Raw genomic sequence first — 26,986 nt, forward strand, 5'->3', positions numbered from 1 at the left:
TGGTTGACTGGCAGAAGACAGAGAATGGGGATAAAGGGGTCTTTTTCAGGATGGCAGCTGGTGACTGGTGGTGTGCCTCAGGGTTCAGTGCTGGGACCACAACTTTTCACAATATACATTAATGATTTGGAGGAAGGAACTGAAGGCACTGTTGCTAAATTTGCAGATGATACAAAGATATGTAGAGGGACAGGTAGTATTGAGGAAGCCGGGGGGGGGGGCTGCAGAAGGACTTGGACAGGTTAGGAGAGTGGGCAAAGAAGTGGCAGATAGAATACAATGTGGAAAAGTGTGAGGTTATGCACTTTGGAAAGAGGAATGGAGGCATAGACTATTTTCTAAATGGGAAAATGCTTAGGAAATCAGAAACACAAAGGGACTTGGGAGTCATTGTTCAAGATTCTCTTAAGGTTAACGTGCAGGTTCAGTCGGCAGTTAGCAAGGCAAATACAATGTTAGCATTCATGTCAAGAGGGCCAGAATACAAGGGCAGGGATGTACTTCTGAGGCTGTACAAAGTTCTGGTCGGACCACATTTGGAGTATTGTGAATAGTTTTGGGCCCCATGCCTAAGGAAGGATGTGCTGGCCTTGGAAAGGGTCCAGAGGAGGTTCACAAGAATGATCCCTGGAATGAAGAATGAAGAGCTTGTCGTATGAGGAACGGTTGAGGACTCTGGGTCTGTACTCGTTGGAGTTTAGAAGGATGAGGGAGGATCTTATTGAAACTTACAGGATACTGCGAGGCCTGGATGGAGTGGGCATGGAGAGAATGTTTCCACTAGTAGGAAAAACTAGAACCAGAGGGCACAACCTCAGGCTAAAAGGACAATCCTATAAAACAGAGATGAGGAGGAATTTCTTCAGCCGGAGAATGGTGAATCTGTGGAACTCTGATGCAGAACGCTGTGGAGGCCAGGTCATTGAGTGTCTTTAAGACAGAGATAGATCGGTTCTTGATTAATAAGGGGATCAGGGGTTATAGGGAAAAGGCAGGAGAATAGGAATGAGAAAAAAATCAGCCATGATTGAATGGCAGAGCAGACTCGATAGGCTGAGTTGCCTACTTCTGCTCCTATGTCTTATGATCTAACAAGAGGGCACAACTCTCGAAGAGGAATAGACTGTTGAGTCACTTGGATCTTCCGCAGCATTCAGACTATATAATTGCTGACCCACACCTCTAAACAATTTTCTCCAATGTTTCTTCATTTCCCTTGATGCTCTTATCTAACAAATAGAGTGATAAATAGATTTTTACCAAAAAGCTCCGATAGTCTTACCATTTGTATCTTTTTGGGAAGAACGTTCTAGTTCTTACTACCATTTGTGTAAAAAAAAAGTGTTTCCTGAGTTCTGCTCCTGAGTGGCCTAATGTTGAGTTGAGTAACAGATTAGTCATGATCTAATTGAATGGTGGAACAGGCTCAAGGGGCTGTAATGTACTTGTGTTCCTATCTGACAACTGCACCGTGATTTTTCCACTGTCTTTGTGCCTTCAGTCTGCTTACCTGACATCCAGGTTTCAAGGTGTTGAAATTTTCCCCAGCTAGATATTGGGAAGACCAAGACCACCATTCCAGCCCTCTAAAATCCTGACTCTCACTACTGATTCTATCCCTGTTCCTGCCAATGTCTTGGCCTGAACTAGACTGCTCATACGTCAAAGTTGATGCAGAGCTAAGTTTCTGACCCCTATGACCTTTCCATTGCAAAGTCTGCCTATTTCACCTTCCATAACAATGCTTACTTTCCTCATTCTGCCACTAAAACTCTTGTCATCTCCAGTGTCAACTGTTGCAATTGCTGGCCTGATTGGCAGGTCGGCCTTTCTCTCCAACTCTGATGCTCCACATCAAGTTCCGCTCACCCACTATCCCGTACTCGCTGATCTACAGTGGCTTTAAACCCTTAATGCACTTAACATTCTTATACTTGTGTTTAAACTTCTCCATTGTCTTGCTCCACCATATCTCTTTAACCCCCTTCAACTCTATTCCTTGAATTCTCTCTTTCCTCAACTCTGGCTTCTTGTACGTCCTGCCTTCTTTCAGTTCCACATGTCTTAATTGGTTTTGCGTTTTCTGCTCAAAATTCTTCCTTCTCCTTGAAAGCACATCTTTAACCAAGCTTTTGGTCACCTTCCTAATATCCATAATTTTAGATCATGCCTTGGTGAAATACTTTGGTTTACTTTTCTTCATTAACGATACTATAAAAATGCAAGTTGTACAAATGGATTTGTATCTCAAATTAAGCTTTTTTATATAATTGAAAATATTGCTATGCCAAACTAGCAAAAAAGGTTTGCCATTTAATCAATAATTCTTAATGCTTATCTAATATCCTATTGGAGCATCAAAACTTTTAAAAACTAGTTCTTATTGGTTTTGTGTAATCTTCCAACCATGACATTTTTATAATGTGGTTTGCTTTCTGCATTGTTGAGATGTGTGTGGAGTAGGATCAGATCAAAGTTCTATTCTGTCCTCAACAACTATGTCATCAATGGATTAAAAAAATACACATATGGGATTTTGTTTTGCAGTGATGAATCCCTGCCATTGAATTTTGTTGTCTTCCCAAATTGCACAGCATTTACAGTAAATGTTGGGTTTGAACTTTCAAAAGAGTTTATAAATGCCTGCAATGAAATGTAATTTAGGATGGTTTCACTTGACTCTTCTCACATTAGTAATGAGACTGCAGATTGCATATTGTTCGCATACAAAATGAGTGAAACGTAATGGGGGCGGTTCTCCTGGCCTGCTGCGCTGCTCAAGTAGCGCAGCAGGCCGGGAGATATCTGGGGGCGGGGGGGGGGGGGGGGGGGGGGGGGGGGGGGGGGCGGGAAATCAGCGTGAGGCTGATTACCATATTGAAATTCACATTTCAATATCATTAGCGAGCCCGGGACAGTATCCTCCAGGCAATCCCCCCCCCCGCCCCCCCCCCAACGAGGTCAGGGGCAGCCCCCTTGGGTATTGCCAACTCGGCACTGGCACCTTGGCAGTGCCAACCTAGCAACGTGGTCAGTGCCAAAAGGGTGGGTCCTGAGGGGGCAGGGCCGATCAGTGGTGATGGGGGTATGGGGGACCCACTACACACTCTGCATTAAAAATCGGTGGGGGAGGGAGGGGGCAATCGGGACTGGACATAGTGGGGGAGTTCGAGCTGGACATGGGGAGAGGTGATCAGGGCTGGACATGGGGAGATGGTGGGGGGGGGTTGGGCTGGACATGGGGGGGTGGGGGGGGCAGGCAATAGTGCACATGCACCAATCTCCCCACTGACAGAACGGTGCATGCGCAGCGGCCCGCTAAGCGTGCTGATGCTGGCCTCTCCAGCAGGTTCAGGCTCTGCCCCCTCCCCCGAAAAACCTCTGTATCCCCACTCGTTGGGCACTTAGTTTTTTTGGGGAGAATCGCCCCCAATATCTCAAGTCCAGTAAGTGAAACCTATTCAAGATATCTTGGGTCATCTTTGGATAGTTGTATCACCAGAACACCAAAATTGTTCAATATTGGCTGTAGTCAAAATACATTGACACAATTTGTTCTTGGAGAAAGGAGATTCAGTTTGTAAAGCTGATACTTGCGTATTCATTGTTTTTTCTTCAATAACTTCCTGGTTCATACTGGAGGATTTTGCTAAACCTGGCAGACTTATTATTTTGCTTATCTCTATTGCTTTGATATGGTGATGGTACGGCAAGTCTTGCATATGAATTATCATTACAAACTGTAATTCATCAATTACTAAGGAATAGCAAACTGTCAGTTGTAACACATAATTAAGGTTTCACAGGACCAAACTTGATTTTCTTTAAAGTTTAAAATTTATTTATTAATGTCACAAGTAGGTTTACATTAACACTGCGATGAAATTACTGTGAAAATCCTCTAATCACCACACCCTGGCGCCTGTTCTGGTACACTGAGGGAGCATTTAGCATGGCCAATGCACCTAACCAGCACGTCTTTCGAACTGTGGGAGGAAACCAGAGCACGCAGAGGAAACCCACGCTGACATGGGGAGAACGTGCAGACTCCACACATACAGTGACCCAAGCCGGGAATTGAACCCAGGTCCCTGGCGCTTTGAGGCAGCAGTGCTATCTACTGTGCCATCGTGCTGCCTGTATACCCTCTGAGGCCTTGACATTCTTCCTAATATTTGAGGCTCAGAGTTGGGTAGAGATGGTTCAGTCAGCTTTGACTGGGAAACGTTTCAGCAGTGAAACAAGCTGTATAGTTGAATAGTTGGGTAAATTATGTGTATTGAGTGTTCCTTGAAATATAAAGACTGGGATTGTTATGCATTCCATTTTCTATTTGGTTTAACCCATTCGTTCAAATAAATCTTCTGAAATGTATAAATTTGCTACCTCTGTCAGGGTAGTCATTTGACATTTTTGCTCTGGTAAAGTGCTGAAGTAAACTGTTGATTGCTTGTCTCTTTCTTCACCCATCTCTTCCTCCTCCCCATCAGGCTGAACCAGATAGTGCATAACCTTTGCATCCTAATTGACCTAGACCTGAGCTTCCGACCCCTATATCCTCCCCATTGACCAGGATCTATTTAGAGTGAAAGTTGAGGTGTGCTTGACACAACCATTGATTTTTGTAGTTGCAAGCTGCTTGGCATGATCCCCTTTCCAATTGCAGGGTTGATATCTCTGGGAATCTTTGGATCACTACTGCCAGTTATAGAATCATACAACAGAATCCCTACAATCCAGAAGGAGACATTTGGCCCATTAAGTCTGTATCAACTCTCAGACCGAGTATTGTACCCGTGCTCTCTTCCCCCACCCTATTCCTGTAACTCCACATATTTACCATAGTTAATCCACCTAACCTACACATCTCTGGGTACTCAGGAACAATTTAACATGGCCAATCCACCTAACCTGCACATCCTTGAACTGTGGGAGGAAACCGGAGCACCCGGAGGAAACCCACACATACATAGGGAGAATGTGCAAACACCACACAGTCACCCAAGGCTGGAATTGCATCTGGGTCTTTGGAGCTGTGAGGAACAGTGCTAACCACTGTGCCACCGTGCTGCCCAAATCTTCATCACAAGAATAGTTGTCAGCTCCTTTGGGCAAGATGCTGATCTGGTGTCCAAATGAAAACTGTCAAATTAGAGTAGCTGATATTCCCTGTGTTATGAGTCATCTGACTAATTTATTGGCAGTGATGGAGCCTAGGTCCAGTCTGTATGATTACCGATGGCATGAACCTGATTGCAAATGGTGTAGCCAGTGAATTCTTTGTCTCTGTAAGTGAGGATATAGAATGAAATGAAGCTGATTTTCCCATTGTGAGGAGTATGTAAAATGTGCTGTTATGCAACAGTGGGAAACCCCTCTTAAATTGCATTGATCAATTTTCAAAAGCCTCATAAGATGAAGTTGGAAGTTATGGGAATAGATTGTCAGATCTTGGAATTGGACTTGAGGTGACACTGCCAGAGAGCATTATCTGAAAGTCAGGAGAAAATGTGCATTCCATGTGGGCCAAACTGGGATTCAAGGTATAGCTTTTTCAGAAGTTCAGTTTTGATTCAGTTCTGCATGTTGATGGATTCCTGCACAAGGCTGACCAAAACCGAAACCAGCTTCTTTGTTCTGAGTGAATATTATTCAGGATCTGGATTTATGATACTCAGAAGCATGTCATGTTGTAGAAAGAAATTTTGGAGGAAGAAATTATTTATATATTATCATAGGAATCCTGATTGAATGTAGATGAAAGCTTTTGTTGATGTTGGCTCTCCTGGAACTGTATGTTGGTATTCCATTTGTCTGTTCTTTCCCATTACTCTTAATTATTTAAGGTGCTTACCTAGTTCAAGATTAGATATTGAGAATGACTTATAACCTTTAGATTTAAAAAATTCCATAAGCTCCCCTTTTGTGTTATATTACTTATTGTGTTCTATGTTCCTTTGTTACTGATTCATAAGCAATTGGAATTTTCCAATACTTACTTTCAGCCCCTTTTATAATCTTGATTTCAACATTTTTTTATCCTTATTTTCAACTTGCTCTATGGCCTCGCCTTTCCCTCTGTCTCACCTCTTCCAGCCACATAGTCTTCTTAGATGTTTGAGATTACCTAGTTCTGATCTCTCAAATATCTCCAATTATAACAACTCTATCCCTGGTAGCCAGGCATCCAGTTTAAGTCCTAAGCTCTGGAATTCCCTCTGTAAAACCTCAGACTCTCTGCTTCACTTTCTTACTTTAAGATGCTACTTAAAACCTACCTTGTTGATAAAGCTTTTGGCCATAAGCCCTAATGTAACCTTATGGGGCTCACTATCCAATTTTGCTTTATAATGTTCTTGTAAAGCACCTTGGGTTAAAGGTGCCATAAAAAATATGTTATCCTGTAGTCCCTCTTTTAACGCTGTCTCTTTCAGTGAATACAGCCAGGTTTTTCAACACACTTGTAACTATAACCTATCATTCCTAACATCTCGAGCACAAACATAGTCAAGCAGCATTGTACCTTGTCTATCATTCTAAGAGCCTTTCTATGGTGAAGTATACAAAACTCATAATACTCTAGCCACCTCTAACCAATATACCACACAAGTTCATCATTAGCTCCTTCCTTGAATATTTAAAACCCTTCATATTAAACCTGGACTGTATTGTCCTTTTCAAACTTTTTTCTACCTGTAATACCATTCTTGAAGATATGTATATCTGGATCTATTTTGCAAAACATTTTCCTGTTTAGGACATAATTCTCCCTAACTTCCCTCAAGATATATTGTTTTCTATTTATCTACACTGAATTGTATTTACTACATTTCTACCCACTCCCTTAACTTATTTATTTCTTCGTATGGACTTCTGCATTCTCAGTTTGTCATGTACATCATTTGTCATTAACAGTGAAGTTCAATATCGCTTCCTCTGTGCCCATGTCCCTTATCATTTATGCAATTAAAGAAAGATCCTACCTCATCTGTGGAGTAGATACATCTTGCTAACGTGAGAAACATCCTACCCCCTATCTGCTTCCTGTCTTTTAGCCATCCCTCTATCCAGGCCTCCACTTTTATCTTTAATATCATGGTCCTTATCTTCACAGTACAACTTAAAGTTCTCTTTTTCAATTTTGTTTTTAAGTTCCGAAAACGTCATATTTACTGAGCTCCCTTTGTCCATATACTGAGTAATTTCTTTTAGAATGAAATAAATTTAGTCAAGCACGACATATCCCTTAAAATCCTATTTCAGCTATCCCTTTTCAATGTTCACTAATGTTATCCCTTATTATGGTCTCTAACAGTATACCTACAACTGATGTGAGGATAACTGGTCCATCATTATCTGGCTTATCCCTTTTCCCCTTTTTTGAACAGGAGTTAACATTCGCTACCCTCCAGTCCTTTGGTACAATTCCTGTTTCCAACGAATTTTGGAAAATTATGGTTAGTACATCTGCTATTTCATCACTTACTTCCCTCCGTATTCTGGGATCTAGACCATTTGGGCCTGGTGATTTTTTAATTTTAATTCCTATAATCCATCTATTCAAAAACTATTATAACTGATGATTTTCCACATTGTCCACTGGTACCCCTGTACTTCCTACAACCTCTTAATAATGAGTCAAAATGCTTTTTGAGTTTCTACTATTCTTCCATCCTTTTATATATTGTTGATGAATATTCTAAGTGAAGCAGATATAAAACAAAACTTTTTAAAGTGATAATCTGACACAGTTCCCTGCAGCATTGTGACTTCAACCCTAATTCTTAAAGTGTAGCATATAACTGTTTTGCCTGCTGGATCCCTGACAAAGCACTAAAGGCTTGCCTTGTAACCTAATTGTTTTAAGCGATAATGTTTTACCTTGCATATTTCTATCAAGTAATTGTTTTCTGTGTTGAACTTTTTGTTTTAATCTGATTTTACACAGTAGATATCAAATAAAGCCACATTATGAATAGTGAAATAGTTGTTATTTTTTCTTTTATTTAAACTTGCTCCCATTTGACATTGTGTCAGGTCAATAACATTTGTAACTTGTGTTACAATGACTGATCCAGAATTTTTTTCAGAAAAGTATAACCTCGATTATCCAGCATAATGGAGGCATCCCTTTTTTGCAACCCCACCACAAATAATGTCAACTGGTAGACGATTGAGACCCCAAATTTACTATATACTTGTTGATTGCTTTGTCTTAGTCTTCTCCAGTGATCTATATTATAGAAGAATCCCTACAGTGCAGGAGGGGGCCTTTCGGCCCGTCGAGTCTGCACCAACCACAATCCCACCCAGGCCCTATCCCCGTAACTCGACATATTTACCCTGCTAATCCCCTGACACTAGGGTCAATTTAGCTTGGCCAATCCACCTAATCCGCACATCTTTAGACTGTGGGAGCAAACCAGAGTACCCCGAGGAAACCAACGCAGACACAGGGAGAATGTGCAAACTCCACACAGATAGTGACCCGATGCCAGTGCTGACCACTATGCCACCATGCCACCCCTAAAAGGCAGAAGATAATATAATATACCGCAATACTAAATTGCCATTGCAACATTCAATTACTCCGCTGATCTGCTAACTCTCAGTTCTCTCCCAGCCTTGCTTGTGCCTTCATCAGATAGATCTAAAGCAGATCAATGACACTCTCAGATTCTCAGTATCAATGCTGAGCACTGATTCAACCGTCTGGTTGGTAACCTCCGGAGCAGTTAAATCACTCACTTTAAAATCCATACAGAACTTGTATAAATGTGCTCTTGTATGAAAAAACTGTGGGTTGACAGATCAGTTGATTAATCAGTTGTTGCAACAGTAAGTGCTCTGACACAAAAAAAGGTCTGTTTATATCCTTGACCTCTGGCCTCCCATCACCTGAGAACATTCTTACTGATACTGGACGATGCAAATAATTGACGTGTGGGTAATTGAGACTATTCTATATTGTATATATTTTTTAAAAGTCTGTCTCAACTCCTTATGCAAGTTATTAGGTGTTATTTATTTTAAAAACAGCGATATCAGTGTTGTAGAAGGTTTTGATTTTTTTTTTATTAAATAGATGGAGACACCAGTGCAACTGAAAGTGGTGATGAGGTACCTGTGGAACTATATACTGCCTTTCAGCAAACCCCTACAACTATCACGTTGACTGCCACAAGGGTAACAAAGGTAAATGAGAAAAAGCGAAAGAAAAGTGGAGAAAAGGAGCAGTTTGCTGCAAAATCTAGAAAGGCAAGTAGAATTTGTCTAATCACAATCTGCTTGTTTTGCTTGATGCCACAGCTAGAGTCCTGCGCTATTTGACTTGGAGGAAACATTTATAGAAGAGTTTGAGTTCAGCAGCTGATTCATTTTGTACTGGAAATCCTTAGTCATTGAAATACATTTTGCAGTGGCCATAAAAACCATAGAAGGAGATTATTGTATATTGCGAAGGTCTTGAATTCTATAAATTATTTTGTGTACTATTAACTGCGTTAACAAATACTAAGAATTTCAGCTTCCTTGGGCCAACTGCTGCATTAATATGGAAATATTTATTAAAATTGTTCACACATCAGAAGGGTAAAATTAAACTGGATATCAAAATTTAAGCTATGTTGCAAACAGTTGGTTTGTATTCCTTTTGAATTTAGAAGGTTGAGGGGTGGCCTAATTGAGATGTTTAAATGAGATAAAAATTCAATAATGTAGATACACAGAAGTCCTCTCTGATGAGGAAATCTAATCAATGGGGAACAATCTTAGAGTTAGGCCATTCAGGAATGAAAGCTGGAAGCATTTATTTCACAGGAAGGGTAGCGAACATATGAAATTATTTTCCTTAAAAGCTTGTGGAAGCTGAGTTATTTAAAATGCTCAAGGCTGAGATGAACAGATTTTTATCAGCTAACGGTATCAAAAGATTCAGATCAAAATTAGATAAATGGGAGTTGAGCTACAAATGCAACCATGATCTAATATTCTAATGTAAATTTCTCCTGCCCACATAGTTACTCATTTTCTCTGTTTTCCCCTTTCTCCCTCCTTTCAATTTTTATTAGATCTTCTTCAATTTTTTAATGTTAATATATGTCAGTTACTTTATTTGCTGAGTTACTCAGCTCCTTCTGTCAGTTTTGTAAGTGGGTGCAACTTTGAAATTATCATCCAGCTGAACGTCTACACCAAAGGCAATTTTATACAGGTGAACTAGTGTCAGGAAAACAAAGAAAGTGCCATTTCTGCAAAGTTAATATGAAACTCATCTATACACAGAAAGCGTTTTCTTTAAGATTAAATACCAATGCTTTGAATGCAGATGAAATCTTCTCCAATTCCTAAAATATAGTTATCTATAATGGAGTTTGTTGTCAGCTGTATTGGTTTATTTCAAGGTACATAACATGACCTTTATGTACCTAAAAGGAGGAATAGACCCCTCTAAATTTCAGAGATTTCTGACTGGTGCAGAATAGTTTCACAGTACCTTGAGCTTCTATGGAGAGTTTTAGAGGCTCCGAGTTCCACACTACCAGGATACTTAGTTTCAGCTGAGAATTTTGATGATACTCTGAATGGCATTGAAGGAGTAAGAGGTAAACTCTTCACATTCACTAAGTAATGTTAATGAGCCATTGCTAATTGGTAAAGTCTTCATGTAAGTATGTGTACAGTACTTTGACCACTAACTGGAAATTGCAGAAAGTGACGCTGTTGAAAGGGAAATAAGACCATTTTTTTCTTGTATACTTCACAGGATGCGAGCATCACTGGCCTGCCCAGCATCTGTTGCCCATCCATAATTGCCCTTTAGAAGGTAGTGGTGAGCTGCTGTATTGAACCACTGTAGACCATCCAGTTTCGATACACACACAATGCTGATATTTTGCTTTACAAATAGTGTCAAAAAGTGGTTTGTTTTCACCATTTTCCTTCCTCCCATAGTTTTACACTGGAATGCAAAGTGCCACATAAGTGATTTTCTGCTATTGCACTTTGGGTTTGTTTCTTTATTAGGTCAAGCATTTATTATGCTGGAAACATGAAAAAAACCTTTGGGTTTCCTTGCTGCAGAATCTGATAGGGCAACCAAATGAGTTTCTGTATTAAATTGCTTTCTGTTGCTGTACCTAATTATAGAGACTTGAGGTGGAAAATTTTCCGTTCCACCTGCTGCGGGAATTGTAGCAGCGGGACAGGACCATGCAAAGGTCCGTTGATCTCGAACAGGATTTTCCGGTCTTGGAGCAAGCATGGCCGGAGAATCCCACCATTGGTGTCATAGCACATACAAAGTCAATATTGGAATCATTAGATCTGCAGTTCTGTTATTTTTGGAAAATCATCATTTGAGATATAAAAGCCTTCTAATTAAAATCTCTTAAGATTCAGATTCTTAATTTTAACACCAAGCTCCTCAGTTGTGCCTGACCTAACAAGGTACGAAAAACTAGTATTTATGAATCAAGTACAATTCGTTAAGCTAGATTTTACATATATTTAACTAAAAGCAGTGAAGACAATGTTAAAAATTCTCAGCTCTCAAGTTCCTAGGATTCGTTGAGCATCGTCAGCACAGGCAATATATTTTCTTTCTTCTATCTCTGAAGTGATGTTGAACTATGTCCAGAAGAATCATACCCCAGAAACCACGTGCGAACAAAAACTCCAATTTTCCAACTTTTATCCTCTTATTATTCCAGAGTCCCTTATTTGGAAATAGTTCAGATTCACCTTTTCTACTGGGTGGGAGTTATGCCATCTTGTGTCACCCCACCTCTGTACCTAGAGTTAGTGTTGGTTACGGATGAATGTCCATCCCTGGGAGGCGGTTGAAAGAGGCCTTCAGTTTTCCAAGTGTTCAATGAAAGGTCCATTAAAGAAAGGTGCAAGGAACAGCATCTACTGTTGTACAAGGTCATTTTTGACAAAACCCTTTGACTCTCGTCAACTGTGAAGGCTTATGGAGTATCCTTCTCAAATTTGACTGCCCAAAAAAGTTTGTCACCAACCTCCGCCTAAACCATGATGACGTACATGTTGTGACCCTCATCAATGGAGCCGCCAAAAATCCTATCCCTGAAAACTGGAGTCAGATGAGGCAGTGTCATTGCACCTCTTCTCCATTTTCCTCATTGCAATACTGTACCTCATCATCAGCATATTACCCACAAATGTGGAGATAATCAACAGAATAGATGGGAAGCTGTTCAACCTACGCCGCCTTCAAACCAAAGCCACTCCCAACTTCAGTCATAGAGCTCCAGTATGCAGATGATGCTAGTTGTACATCCACTCAAACTGAATTCTAGATCATTGTCGGCACCTCTGAAGCATATGGATGTGTCTTGCTATTGCATGGTTGACATGAAGTAACCTTCCCTTCTTGACTGGGATTTACAAGGCCAATCTACTTCCCTTTCAGCCTATTTGAAGCTGACTGTCTTCATAATTTCCCATCTGTATTTCAGTTTACACCAAGTTTTTCTTTCCTTTCCCAGATCACAGAGAAAGCTCCCCTTTGTTTCCACTGGCATTCTTTTCCCTTCCATCACTCCTACTTCATGCTAGTCTGTGACTCCCTCTACCCTCGATTCAAACTAACTTTTCTTTCCAGTTTTCCACCAGTTCATGCCAGCACTATCTTCTCTGTAGACACAAGAAGTGAAATCTTACCCAGAAATGACAACAGTGTTGGTTCTGGCACGAAAAATGGAGTGTTACATGCCGCTAGCATGTTTTTGGTTCACATTTCAGTGGTATTAATTTTTATTCCCATGAATTTCACACCATTCCAGCGGTGCAACCCCTCTGTTTCATCCACTGCGTAATGACTTACTGCTGCAAGCATTGGAGAGCTCCATCTAAACTACTTCCCAGCACTTGTTCCACAATGACTGCAGGACATCTCCGCACCATGGTGCAGGGCATCCACTGCCTGGTGCAGGCACGGGTGGAAATTCACGAGTGTCAGTGCCAGAGAACTGCAGGGCTTCTGGATGTCACGCCAACTGCTCCTTCATCCCATGGAGGAACACAGGAACCCTCTGGGAAGAGGATTGGCAGGAGTTCAGCCTGGGGCCTTCCAGCCAGGGGAGCCTGAGGCACAGCGGCTCCGGTGAGCCTCCAGCCCGACAGAGGAGGGCGGCACTCCCAACAATCATGCTGCTCAAAGGCAGGCCTGGATCCTCAAGGTCCTCTCCCCCCCCCCCCCCCCCCCCCTCCTCCGCTGCCCACAGGGGACGCCCGTCAAAGTCATTTCGGGCAAAAGGGCGTGGAAGTCAGCAGGCCACCTCAAACGCAGCTGTGGACCCTGGGGAGACACTAAGACGTACTGGGAGGGTGAGAAAGAATACGAAACTGTCGGCACTTATTTGGGTCAGTGGGCATGGGGGAATATAGGCACTATTGCCGATAGGTCACCATTTTGCTCTACATGTTAGTCAATAAATTTCGCTCTTTACCCACAGAGCCAGCACCTTGTCTCTTCATGCCGCCAAGCTTGGGGGAACGACTGCGCTCGCCCAGCACTTCCTCCCTGTGGAGTATAAGAATGGTAGTGCTATGTCCCTCCCACCCTCCTGCCAGCACCCAATAAGGAAAGGCACTTCCTCAGCTGCGAACTCAGGAAGGAGAACATGGGAAGTGCTGCCTGCATACCAACCTTCACAACCCCTTTAAAGCAAGGTTAGCCCTGGCAAAAAGGGCATCTGCAAGTGATCCCTCCTGAACCCTCTCCCCGAAATGATGATTCTGGGTCCCCTGGCCCTGAGTTGAACCTATCCATGTCCCTCGAGTCCTCTCCTTTGGCCATCGAAGCCTCTCCGGTGTCCCCTAAGCAGTGCACACCACGAAGGGTGCTGGCTGCCTGAGCACTCACCTCCGAGACCCCCATCAGAGGTGAAGGTCCCAAATTCATGCTGAATATGAGTAGGGAAGTCTTGGAGAGAATGTACACTAATAATATGCTAATGTGTAAAATGAGCGTTCTGTGGTCCCATGGTGTTTCAGGTCACTCCACCAGTTTTGGCCTACTTTTAATGTTTGGAGGTTGCAGAACATGATTTTGAATCTACAACAATCAAGTGCTGTCCTTGTCATGTTATGCCTCTGGCTTCCCACTGAGCTGAGTGCCTACATAAAGTCTGAGAGTCTGCATAGCATTCTTCTAACAACGTAGCTTACCTAGAGATGTAAACAACAATTTGTTCTGAAACATTGTGGCTGTTAGCACCTGGCCTGGCAGTTTCAGGCCTGTCTGGTTTCAACGGGAAGTTGATTGTCCAAAGCCTGGCTGCATGAAAATTGTCAGTTCAGGCTCTGCAGTTTGCAAATTGCAGAGTCTGGCTGGGTTTAAACTTAGCTTCACACATTTCAAGTTTTTATCCACACTCATGAAAAAAAATCAATATTTCTGTAACAGGTGTCATGGGTCACCTGACCAGACAGTGGAGGAAAACAAGTTAAAAGCTATTTGCCAAAATCTGAGAGAAGTAATTTTATCTAGAGTCAGGAAGTGGGCCTGGGAGATGGAGATTGGAGGCATGGCATTGCCACTTATTGTCAGAAGAATTGAATATAAGTCCAGTGGTAAACATTCATACTTTACAGTTGAAAATAATGTTTATTTATTAATGTCACAAGTAGGCTTACAGTAACACTGTTTAATGAAGTTACTCTGATCATCCCATAGTCGCCACACTTCGGGTACACTGAAAGAGAATTTAGCATGGCCAATGCACCTAACCTAATCGGACTGTGGGAGGAAATCAGAGCACCCGGAGGAAACCCATGCAGACACGGGGAGAACGTGCAGACTACACAGACAGTAATGCAAGCCGGGGCTCAAACCCGGGTCCCTGGCGCTGTGAGGCAGCAGAGTTAACCACTGTGCTACCGTCAAATGCAAAATTGTGTGCAAAAGTTAAAGGTAACCAACAAGAAGGAAGGGCTGACACTGTTTTAGCTGCCTGCATTAACTTTAAGAGAAAATTCCGTACATACAGTGTAAGTATAGAATCATAGAAGAATCCCTACAATGCAGAAGAAGGCCATTTGGCCCATCGTGCCTGCACTGACCACAATCCCACCCAGGCCCTATCCCCGTAACCCCACATAGTTACCCTGCTAATCCCCCTGACACTAAGGGGCAATTTAACATGGCCAATCCACCTAACCCGCACATCTTTGGACTGTGGGAGGAAACCTATACAGACACTGGGAGAATGTGCAAACTCCAGAGACACAGTCACCCGAGGCCGGAATTGAACCTGGGTCCCTGGCGCTATGAGGCAGCAGTGCTAACCACTGTGCCACCGTGCCGAATATCGATCCCTTTCAGTGCAAACCTTTGCAGCCCTTTTTTTTTCACTAAAGTTTGGAGGTCTGGCATACATGTATTGGAACAACACAGTTTAGTATAGCTTCAAGGTTTTTGTTTGGAAGTTGTGAGCTATGCTTTGACTTCATAAGAAAGATTCCTCAAGATATTGACCTGCTGTCCAGAATGCACTTGGATGCTGCCAATCCTTTGTTATGATGTGTTTTGTTGCCTTCTACTGACCTAATTATTCCAATTGGTCGTACTGACCACAACGATGACTTGACTCTCCCTCTGCTGGAATATGGAATTGCCCCCATATTACAGTGAACCAATAAGTGGTAATCAAGGAAGTAAAACTCACAACATGTTGGGCAATGCTGATATAGATGTGTATTATTTATAAAAAGAATTTTTCTGCGCAAGCTTCCATCTCATTTTATGCAGGTCCTTTGCCTGGCTTCCCCAACATGCTGAATAGTTATTGTGCAGCATACTTCTCCATTGCCATCAGTGTTCCTCGAGCGAGCTGCAAAGGGATTTCAGGGATTAGTAGGATAACCCTACAGTTTCACATAATATAGCACTGATGAAGAAGCAGTTTTTAGAGTATTGAATTGTAGAGCCATTCTGGGTATTTTTTTAAATTTCAGTTGGGCCTTGATATTTAATTTAACTGCTATTTAGAGACAGTAAGCATCGAAACATTAAATTGAATTTACTGTGACTATCACATCAGAAGGATCTCAATAGAAAAGTCTGCATATATGCTGTCTGCCTGCAAGTAGAGTGTTGTAACACATTTGAAACAGAAATGTTGTATTTAGAAATGGAATACTGCACAAATCTTTAATTAAGGTTTCTTAAGACCTTTTTTAAAAAAACGTATACAAGATCTTTGGTTTTAGAAATAGAAACATAGAGGAGAAAAACAAGAAAGTTCTGCTAATAAATTGCTAGTTAAACCTCAGCTGACAGTATTGTCTCCAATTCTGGCATCAGATTTTAGGAAGGATGTCAAGACCTTACAGAGAATGTAGAGGAGATTTAATAGAATCATGCCCAGGAATGGAGGAATCCAGTTACGTGGAGAGACTGCAGAAACTGGGGTTGTTGTCCTTCAAACAGAGAAGGGAAAAGGGAGATTTAATAGCGGTGTTCCAAATGGGTTTTGAAAGAATAAATAAAGGTGAAATTGCTTCCAGTGACAGAGAGTACGTAACCGGGGAACAATATTTAAGATAATTTGCAAAAGAACCAAAGGGAGAATGAGGGGAAATTTGATTTTTTACACAGCAAGTTGTTATCATATGTATAAATAGAAGCTAGAAAGTAAATCAGAGCAGCTTTAGTTGTTGACCTACTTTTCTCTGCTGTGGGCCTCTGCTTATCTCCTCTTTGATCATGAGGCGGGGTGCAACTCTGTAACTACTTCCATAATTTGTGGTAATGATTGTAACTGCTTTAGTGTTCTGCTGAATATGTAGGTCCTCAGAATCTCATGGTTTGTGTTTTAATGCCTTTTAATACCTTCATTTGAATTTGGAAACTTAATTAGTATAAAATTACTTAGCGTAGCTTAGATCTTCCTGATTCCCACTATTTCAGTCTTTGCAGCCTCCCTGTCATTTTACTTTGGCTTGGCAAAGCATAATGTTTTTATTAGGTGTCACTGATTTTGCTGTTAAGTGGTGTATCGATGGTGATTCCATATGACATATAAAGATGTATTTTAAATGAGTTGCAGACATTAGTATTGTGATAAGTACATCTGGCTATCTATGTTACACATTTCTTAAAGGGAAACTTTAAGAAACTGTCAACCACAGTTGGCAAGACTTTTAGATATTACAGTAAGTGTTATTTACTGATGTGCAGGATATCTAAATTGCTAAATAGATGAACAGAATACTAAATGAAATAGGGAAATCCAGGGCTGGAGGAAGTGGTAACACTTGGGGCGGGATTTTACGGTCTCGCTCATCCTGAACCCATAAAATCTCGCCCGAAGTCAACGGACCTTCCCAAGGTCCGCCCCTTGCCCACTATGATTCCCGTGGTGGGCGGGGCAGTAAAATTCCGACCTTAGTGTCAGATGATTTCAACTCCTTTTTTTTGCTGAAAAAATACACTTTGTCAAAGCTTTTTATCTTGCACTCATCAGGACAATTGCAAGAATACCAATGTCGGGGAAAAGAACAACTTTATACAGTATGAGAAAATGCTACTTAGCTGGCAAGTGGACTCTGGTAGATATGCTGCAGAATAGAATGCACTAGTTAATAGTGAGAGTTAACTGCCAAGTATTGTTTGAAAATTTGAAAACCAATCTGCCTACTTTAAATTTTCAAATAATTCTTGGCAGTTAACTGTCAGCCCCATTAACTGGTGCATTCTCCATGGTAATGCTTCTACCAATCAGAGTCCACTTGCCAGCCAATCAGCACATGCTTTTCATACCGTATGAAGTTATTATTTCACCAGACATTGATATTCTTGCGATTGTCTTGATGAGTGCAAGACAAAAAACTTTGACAAAATGTATTTTTTCAGCACTAAAGTTCTGTATTACCAAACAATTAATCATATTTGTTGCTTGTAAATGGCATTTCAATTGAATATTATGTAATTAACAAACCAAGAAGTAAATCAAGGAGTTAATCTAAACATTTGTCAAAAGCTATTGTTCAAGTAATAATGCTTTTGAAAAGCAATTCACAAAGTAACAATCATGCGTCAAAGCAATAAATGAATATTTATTTATTCTGTGGGTTTATGTTTTATTTTGAACACAGCTTCTTTATTTTCTTGTAATTTTGCATCATGTCCATTGTTTGAGTTTGTTACCTATTTTTCATATTGATGATCTTACCTGTGTGGTAAACCAACCATCATAGGAAGATGCAAATTTAATTATAAATGAAGGCAAAGGAATTGGCACATGGAATTATTTTCCCAAATAAAACATAAAGTGCTGGAAAACTGCATCTGGAGAAGAGCCATGTTGGACTTGAAACTTTCACTCTATTTCTCTCTCCAGAGACGCTGCCAGACCTGCTGCGTTTTTCCAACAGTTCCTATTTTTTATATTCAGATCTCCAGCATCTGCAGTACCTTGCTTTGATTTTATATTTATTTTCCCTTTTTAACTTCATATGAATTGTTGCGTTTGTGTGACATTTATTCTGTACATTAAACTGTTTTGGCTGCTACAGTAAATATGTACAACACAAGGTGATCATATTAATTGGTATTTCTTAATATATGTAAAGTTGTCCACAGAGCAGGCATTTATTTTTCATTTGTCAGATTTTTAAAAATGATTTTTGCTGAGTTCTGCAGTATTGCTTTCTGCAGTTTGTTCTCTGTCCTTAAGATTTGAGGAAATAAGTTTATTTCAGTTGCTGGTAAAACTAAATAACCTCTTTAAGGATGTGTTCTATTTGGTATTCTTAATTAATGATTTGCCTTCATAATTTTAAGATTTAGTACTCTTCAAAGTGTGTTTAAAAGCAGGAAATGTAATTGAACAAATCAATTATTTCTATCTAGTTAGAAATTATACTTTTCACTGTAGGTACTCTTAAGTAATAAAGGACAAGAAAGAGGGAAGGGTAAATATTAAGTAAAAATTTAATGCTTAAAGATAAAAACAACTGGTAAGGTGATAAAATTAGAATATAAAAATGGTCGATGAAAAAGACAAAATAAAGAATGTTTTGCTTTTACAAAGCTGTTTACTCTCACGATCTTGGCAATTGCTTAGAATTTTGCTGAGATCATTGGAGGTGTGACATTTTGGATTAGCTTGCAAATTGAGGTCTCAAAACCACCCTCCGTGCAAAAATGGAAGACGAATGGCAGACTTTTACATGGTACAGTGGTGTTTCCAAATCTGTCCACCAATGTTTGTATGTGATATAAATTCAATGAATGAGAACCCTGCCCAAAAAAATGAAAAATTAGCAAATAAAAAGCATTTATGGGCATCCATGTACCAATGGTGTTCACAGGATGGCTTTACAAAATTTGCCAATTTTAACTTGAGTATCGCTGAAAAGAGACATTTTGTCTAAGCTTTACATCCTGCAATCATCAGGACAATCACAAGGATACCAATGTCAAGGGAAACAACAGTTTTATACTTAATGAGGAGAAAATGCTGATTGGTTTTGTTGCTAAAGCAGTTGCAATTTGTCTACATCTTCTTTCTGCCCTATATGTTAGAATATGTAGCTTCCACTGCACACAAATGTGCCACACATAAATGATAGCCTTTCGCTAGTTTATTCCTCAGGGCAATGCATTGACCAATGACTCAAGCTGCCTGGTTTAAATGTTCAAACAATGCTTGGCAGTTAACTATCAATCATTATTAACGCGTGCATTCTCCATGGCAATGTCTCTACCAATCTGCCAAGATAAAAAGTTTCAACAAAATGCCATTTTCAGCAATACTGAAGTTCTTTACTACCAAATGGCAATTTTAACTTAGTTGGGCACTCTCTCTCTCTTACGTATGTTCGCACCTTGTAGGGAAATAGTGGGGTAAGTTGTGGAAGGATTTCCAAGCTGATTATTAGCCCATTGAACCACGTTGAACGCCCTTTCCATGACCAGCAGGTTCTGGCATTGGACTCAAACCCAAAGCGTCTGATTCAGCAGTGGGGGCACAAGGCTCCTTCAGGCATGGCATTGAGCAAGCAAAAGTGAAGCATAAAACCAAAGGGAAGGAGAGACTATGAGATAGAATTGATTTCATCCCACTCTCTGCTAACTAACTGAGGAGAATAGTTGGAAGAGACTGTGAAGACATTGTAATGGCCCATTCCTCCTTTGCTGGAATTTTTGAAACTTAGAGAAGATCTAGTGGATATTTGCAAAACTAAAAATTAAACATCAAGGATTTCCAAGCAACTTACATATTCTAATACATTACTTCAGTTAAGTAAACAGATCAAATTTTGTATCTTTCAGCCTTTCCGGGAAGGATCTAGAAAATCTTCAAGAGTAAAGGTAAGAAGAATCTTGTGTATTGAGTATTATAAAAGAATGTGCAGCTCCATATGCACATGCAAGTGAACTAAAAGTAAATTATCCATTTCACATAAAGTATTAAATTGTAAACCTAACTGGACTATCTTTTCGAGCAATGTATTTGAAAAAGGATAATATTTTGCTATTCACAGCATCATTCATAAAAAGAGAAGGATTAAGAAGATAAAATGCTGGGGAGATAGTGGCATAGTGGTAATGTCACTGAACTAGTAATCCACATAAACAGGCTTGCACTCTGGGGACATGGGTTCAGATCTGGTGGAACTTGAATTCAATTAATAAATCAGAAATGTAAAGCTAACATCAATAATGGTGACCGTGAGAACTATCATGAATTGCTGTAAAAACCCATCTGCTTTACTAATGCCCGTTAGGAAGGTAAATCTGCCATCTTTACTTGGTCTGGCCTACAAGTGACTCCAGATTCATAGAGGTATGATTGACTTTTAACGCTTTCTGAAATTGCTAAGCAAGCCACTCAGTTCAAGGGCAATTAGGGATGGGGAACAATGCTGGCCTTGCCAGCGTTGCCCACATCCCATGAAAGAATGAGTGTAAAAGTGTTTTTTTTTTTCAGTTTTAAAAAGTGAACTGTCTTTTTAAAAAATTTATTACAACTTATATAGCTACTTATTTTACTTAATATCTGTCCTACAATGATCCAACTCAACTTCACCTACATTTAAAGTAGTTACTGATTGACTAACATTGAAAATACTTTTTTTTAGCTGAGTCAGAAGACTAAGCAAAATACTTTGGTCCAGTCACATGATTAGACTAACCAGATCAAATTATTAAATTAAAAGTGGGGTGACATTCAGAATTCTGAACTGGCCCAAGTGACAAAGAAGATACAAAAACAGAAAATGCTGGAAAATCTCAGCAGGCCTGACAGCATCTGTAGAGAGAGAATGGAGCCATGTTTCGAGTCTGGTGATCCTATGTCGGAGCTGAAGAAAGCTTTTTAAAAAAAATGTTTTCTTTGTCTTCAACTCCTGACTCGAAATGTTGGCTCTAATCTCTCTCCATGGATGCCGTCAGACCTGCTGAGAATTTCCAGCATTTTCTGTTTTTGTTCCAGATTCCAGCATCCGCAGTATTTTGCTTTTATATTTGACAAAAAAGATAACTCATCAGTGATGCAGACAGTACAGAGCTACTTAACTAAGTTCTCATTGGTGGCAATATATGACTTCATGACTTGTTTCTGTTTAGAGGTTTTGGATTATTAGTTTTGTAATGCTCATATTTGTATTTTTGGTGAAAATATATTTAGATTACTTCTGTTTGGAAATCCACCTCTTTCCTTCAAAATTATTGTGCCTATTTAGTTCAAGCTGTATATTACTCTGTGAAACTTGCATGAGAGGACATCATTAAAGTGGTGAATTCTTGCAAAATTTTAAATGCACGCAGTTCTCAAGTTTAAAACTTTTTTATTGTGAATTGATATCGTTGAAGCCATCATTTTATTGATATATTTGTGAGATTGGAGGAGGAGGGAGAGGAACAAGAACTGAAGCCCTATAATTTAAAGGAATTAAAATGCATTGATTGTGCTGATGCTTTCTTGTCCTTAGCAAAGTTCAGTATCAGAAGCCGATGTTGTTGATAACGCAAGTTTTATGTGGGAGAACAAAATCAAAACATGGATGGATCGCTATGAGGAAGCAGATGGGAATCAATATAGTGAGGATATCCAAAATATTCTCGAGGCACATCGGCTAGCATTAGAGATAACTGATGGACATGAGAAAATGGAAGTGGTCAGTAGATCAGACCTAAACACCAACCTTACAGCCTTTAAACCTCCAGTAGAGGTAAGGAATAGCCTTCACATGTAAAAGAATTGATTTTTTTCAGTCCAAGCAGCATTTATTTCCGCTTTCTTTTTTCCCTTCATTTTTAAAAAAATTCTCCATTTTCTTTCCATTCTTCCCCATTCATTTCAATCCCCCAACTCAAAGATGCAACAAACTGTCTCCCAGGTAGCCTTCCTTTTCCCCCATTCTTTCCCATCCACCCTGGATCTCCAAACAGCAGGTCAGCCAGTGCAGCTCAAATTACATACTCATTTCCATAACTCAGCCACTATGTAACCTTTAAGGTGCAGTCTCCCACTCTACAATTTGATCAAAATCAATCTGCTTGCTTAGCCATCAAAACTTGTCACCAGTGTGAAACAGTTATACTATAACCTCACAACTTGGCCATTCAAAGTGTGTTTTCTGGGCACTAGATGGCATCCACTATAATGAGCAGGATACATGCTTCTTACAAGTCAGGAATTCATCATTTATCATGTTGATAAAGGCCAAATAATTGGTGTGCAGCTCTCACACCTGGAGCAAATATTAGGCTCCATATTAGTATATGTAAATGACCTAACACTGGTTTGAGGCCTCCAATGCAAGATTGGGCTGGATGAACTCCGGAAAACTGGGTCTATAGGCAGTCCTCAAACCAGCAAGTTAAGTTTTGAAAGTATATCTAACTGAATGTTGAACCAGGAGAGGGAGATGCTTCTCCCAACTCGCACTCAAAGAAGTTTCTTTGATTTTCTCAAGAATTAACTGCTTCCTATTCTGGTAAGATCTGCAAATTACAACAGTGCTTTCCTTATAGATATATATCCAAATCATTGATACACATTGCGAATAAAATTGTCCCCAGAATTGAACACTGTGGGACATAATTTAGTTACTTTCAAGCACTCTTCCTGCGCTGATTTCTCTTAACTATTTTTTTGTTCCAGTGTGCTACTTCTCCACTTCTCTTAATCCTCCCATATGATCACCACAAAGTAGTACCTTGTCAATATTTGCTAAAGTCCCTGTTACACCACATCTGCAGCAATTCCCCCATTTATTAGGGTGAATTTTATGGAAACCAAAACTTCACACAGACAGTTACCCGAGGCCAGAATTGAACCCTGGAACTTTGAGGCAGCAGTGCTAACTACTGTGCTATCATGCTGCCCACACCAATTTTATATTTTTACCCTTCTTTATGTAGAGGGTAGTGAGAATGTTAAACTCACTGTCATATGGAATGATTGAAGCAAATATTAGGGAAGAGGTCATTATAGTGGGAGGGTACTCTTAAACACCAACATAGACAATTGCCAGTTTCTGTTCTATAAATCCTGTGTTTCTATAATTGTAGACATAAGCAACAATATGGTTGTATGGTATAAAGTTTACTTTTTTTTTGCTTTTAGAGCCAAGTGCAGAAAAATAAAAGAATATTGAAAGCTGCCAAAGATTTGCTTCCTGATACTTTTATTATTGAATATCGAGGAAAGTTCATGCTACGGGAACAGTTTGAAGCAAATGGGCATTTCTTCAAAAGGCAAGTTTTAAAAAAATTGAGTTCACTTATTTTTGTAACCTTAAATTCTAAAGCTTCTAGAAATTTCATAATTGTCTAGATTTGGCTATCTGCCTTTGATTTCAACTCTCCAAATCCTCTGGCTGAAGTTAATTCGTGAAGTAATATGTTTGAATTCTTCCCATTCAAGGGCATGAAAGGAGCCACAACTAATTGGCCTATTGAGCCTACTTCCTTCTCATAATCTGTGCAATCAACTTTATAATATTTTGTGCCTCATCCGTTTAATCTCCCAAAGCAATAATCTGTTAAGTAAACCTTGATCTCTAAAAAATAATTCAGCAAAGGTCAGAATATTTTTCCATGTTCTAGACCGTGACATTTTTTTGCACAGCTTCATACCATAGAACTTTAATGTATAGCTGGACATAAATTGAAAACATTTGCGTTTGAAAATATTCTGGGAGTGTGAGGGAATAATATCTATGAATAATGTATCCAAGAGGTTTATTTGTAAATGAGAAAAGGAGGAAACTTTCAATCTTTCATGTTGATCAGTTAAGGAGATATTTGGTTGCGTGTCCTGTTCAGTTGGGTCCCATTTTCCTTGCCAACTCACAGTTCCTGCAATATGCCACAATAACAATTTTAACATTTAAACCTGCCAGGACAAATGTAACCAAGGATAGATGCTATTAGATTCAAATTGTGGCTCAGGTCAAGTAAGTCAAAGATGATTTCATTTATTAAGGTAAAAGTGTTTCCATAAGAATGAAGAAAACCATTTCAAACATCGTCATTAATTTGATGATTTGCAGGACAGTACCCTTTCTGTTACATGGTCAAGCGCAGAAGTTAAGTTTAGTGTCTTGCATCAACAACAACTTGCATTTATGTAGCACTTTTAATGTAATAAATGTTTAAAGATGCTTTGCAAAAGCGTAATAAGACAAAAACTGATACTGAGCCAAAGAAGGAAATATTAGGATCAATGACCTAAAACTTGTTCAAAGAGGTAGGTTTTACAGAGGCGACAGATAGAGAAGTTTAGGGAGGAAATTCAGACCTTAGGGCCCAGACAGCTAAAAATGTGACTACCTACCTATTCTGAGACAAAGGAATTGAGGGATAACCAAAAAGGTTAGTACATGCCAAGATTGCAAAATAAATGAGAAAATACCTTTTTGTAGCTACTTATGGAAAGCGCTAATGAGAGAACTTGCTAAATTGTTGAAAGCAACAAACTTCCAGCAAAATTTCTAGCATTGTGTTACTTAAAATTTACTATTTTCCCTCTAGACCATATCCCTTTGTGTTATTTTATTCAAACTTTCGTGGATTGGAAATGTGTGTTGATGCAAGAACATTTGGAAATGAAGCACGATTCATCAGACGATCTTGTATACCAAATTCGGAGGTGAGTTGTTTCTTGATAAAACTTTTGTCATTAATTTGTGGTTGGATTTTGTAGTCAGTAGAGAACAAAATGTGCATGCTGTGATTTGGAGCTACTGGAATGACAAAACCATATCTATTTCTGATGAGTTTCCTGCATATCTATAATGTAAGTACAGCAAAGTCGTGCTATTTTGTCTATTTCACTGGCAAGACATTGGTATAGCGCAGCTACAGGAAGAACAGCAAAACCTGGACAGCAACTTCCTTTGCTAAGGCATGGTTGCCAGAAATCATTGTCTGATTTATACTTCAGTAATGGTAATACTGATGGCCTCATCATTATTTTTATTGCAAAACTCAGGCCAATTTATTTTTCTGTATTGATTTTTTGCAATTGTAGGTTCGACATGTTATTGAAGATGGTATGATTCACCTTCATATCTGCTCCATCAGAAGCATTCCAAAGGGAGCTGAAATTACCATTGGATTTGACTTTGATTATGGGAACTGGTAAGTATATGTTCTATAGTTTAGGTACTGCATACATATAGCTAAACTTTGCTATTAACTTGCAGAAGTATGAAGTAGTTTCCATCAGGTTCAATTTGGAAGTATTTTCTAACCCTAACTGCAGCAGCTTGAAAAATTAAACCAGACACACGACCTGCAGTGGTATCAATATGAGTACATCGCATTGCCAGTTTCTCTTTGCAAATTGTCTTGCATATTGCTTCTATGTCACCATTTAAAAGTATCATTAGCTGAAAATGGTATTCAACATATAATTTTGTAGAATATTAAGCAAGGTTTCCTACCAGTTAATTTTAAAAATATATTAAGTGTAAAGTTAGTGGCTGTTTGGGAGATAAAGACAATATGCTCTGATTGGTGGAATATAATAAGTGATGAACCCCAGAGATGTGTTTCTGAGCCTCAGTTTTTTACTATATATCTATATCAATGGCTTGGATGAAGAAATAGAGCAATGTACATCCAAGTTGTAAATAACGCAAAGCTAGCAGTTAGAGTAAGTCATACAAATGGGAGTAGAGCATTACCAAGGTACACAGACAGACTGAGTGAGTGACAAAACTGGCAGGTCGAGTTCAATGTGGAAAAATATGAGATAATCCACTTTGGATCAAAGAAGGATAAATCAGAATATTTTGTTAATAAGAGGCTATAAACTGGAGCAGCAATTAAATTTGGGTGTTAAGGTGTACAAACTATTAAGCATTACTAATTGCAATTTTACTGTGTGCAATTGCTAATCAAAAAGACTCATGGAATGTTGGTCTTCATCTCCAGGGGATTGGATTACAATGGAGGGTGTTAGTTGTAGTTAGTCAAAACCATCTAGAACACTGCATTCAGTTTTAAGCACTGTACCTCAAGAAGGATATGTTTGGCTTGGTCAGAGTCTGGCGCAGATCCATCAGAACTATATCAGGGCTTAAAGAACTAACCTATACGGGCCAGGTGCATAAACGTGGCTTATATTCCCTTACAAGGTAATTTATTTGAGCTGTTTAAAATGATAAATAAAATAGATAAACTGTTTCCTTTGCTACATGAATCAGAACAAGGGGTGCAAACTTAAAATTAAAGCTAGGCCTTTTAGGAGTCAAATCAAAAAACAATTTTTCACACAAAGAGTAGAGGTAACGGAATCCCACACTCGTCACCCCCAAAATGGTGTGGTACTGAGTAATTGAGATCTTCAAGTCTGGGATTGAATGTTTTTTAAATTAGGTCACGGCTATCAAGGTATAAGGAATAAAGGCAGTTAAATGGAGTTGAGCGTCATGTTAGCCATGATCTAACTGAATGCTAGAACAGCCCCGAAGACTGAAATGTCCACTCTTTATTCTA

General features: G+C 39.6%; 1 protein-coding gene across 13 annotated transcripts in view; it reads left to right on the forward strand.

Moving 5' to 3' along the window:
• Window positions 1–26,986, forward strand: part of kmt2e (lysine (K)-specific methyltransferase 2E) — a 115,581-nt gene that overhangs the window by 51,610 nt on the left and 36,985 nt on the right. For 4 of the 13 annotated variants that reach the window (XR_013500187.1, XM_078235655.1, XM_078235662.1 and 1 more), the window contains 7 exons: window positions 7,389–7,457; window positions 9,086–9,258; window positions 20,306–20,344; window positions 21,967–22,206; window positions 23,607–23,737; window positions 25,016–25,133; window positions 25,515–25,624. Coding sequence is in view for 12 of the 13 variants with exons in the window: in XM_078235655.1 (XP_078091781.1) it covers window positions 7,389–7,457; window positions 9,086–9,258; window positions 20,306–20,344; window positions 21,967–22,206; window positions 23,607–23,737; window positions 25,016–25,133; window positions 25,515–25,624 (880 nt within the window). In the remaining variant the exon portion in view is untranslated. The remainder of the gene's footprint in view (window positions 1–7,388; window positions 7,458–9,085; window positions 9,259–20,305; window positions 20,345–21,966; window positions 22,207–23,606; window positions 23,738–25,015; window positions 25,134–25,514; window positions 25,625–26,986) is intronic. The other 9 variants (XM_078235660.1, XM_078235657.1, XM_078235665.1 and 6 more) reach the window with 3 other exon arrangements.

This window comes from Mustelus asterias, chromosome 19 (assembly GCF_964213995.1).
Source record: "Mustelus asterias chromosome 19, sMusAst1.hap1.1, whole genome shotgun sequence".
Classification (NCBI taxonomy): domain Eukaryota; kingdom Metazoa; phylum Chordata; class Chondrichthyes; order Carcharhiniformes; family Triakidae; genus Mustelus; species Mustelus asterias.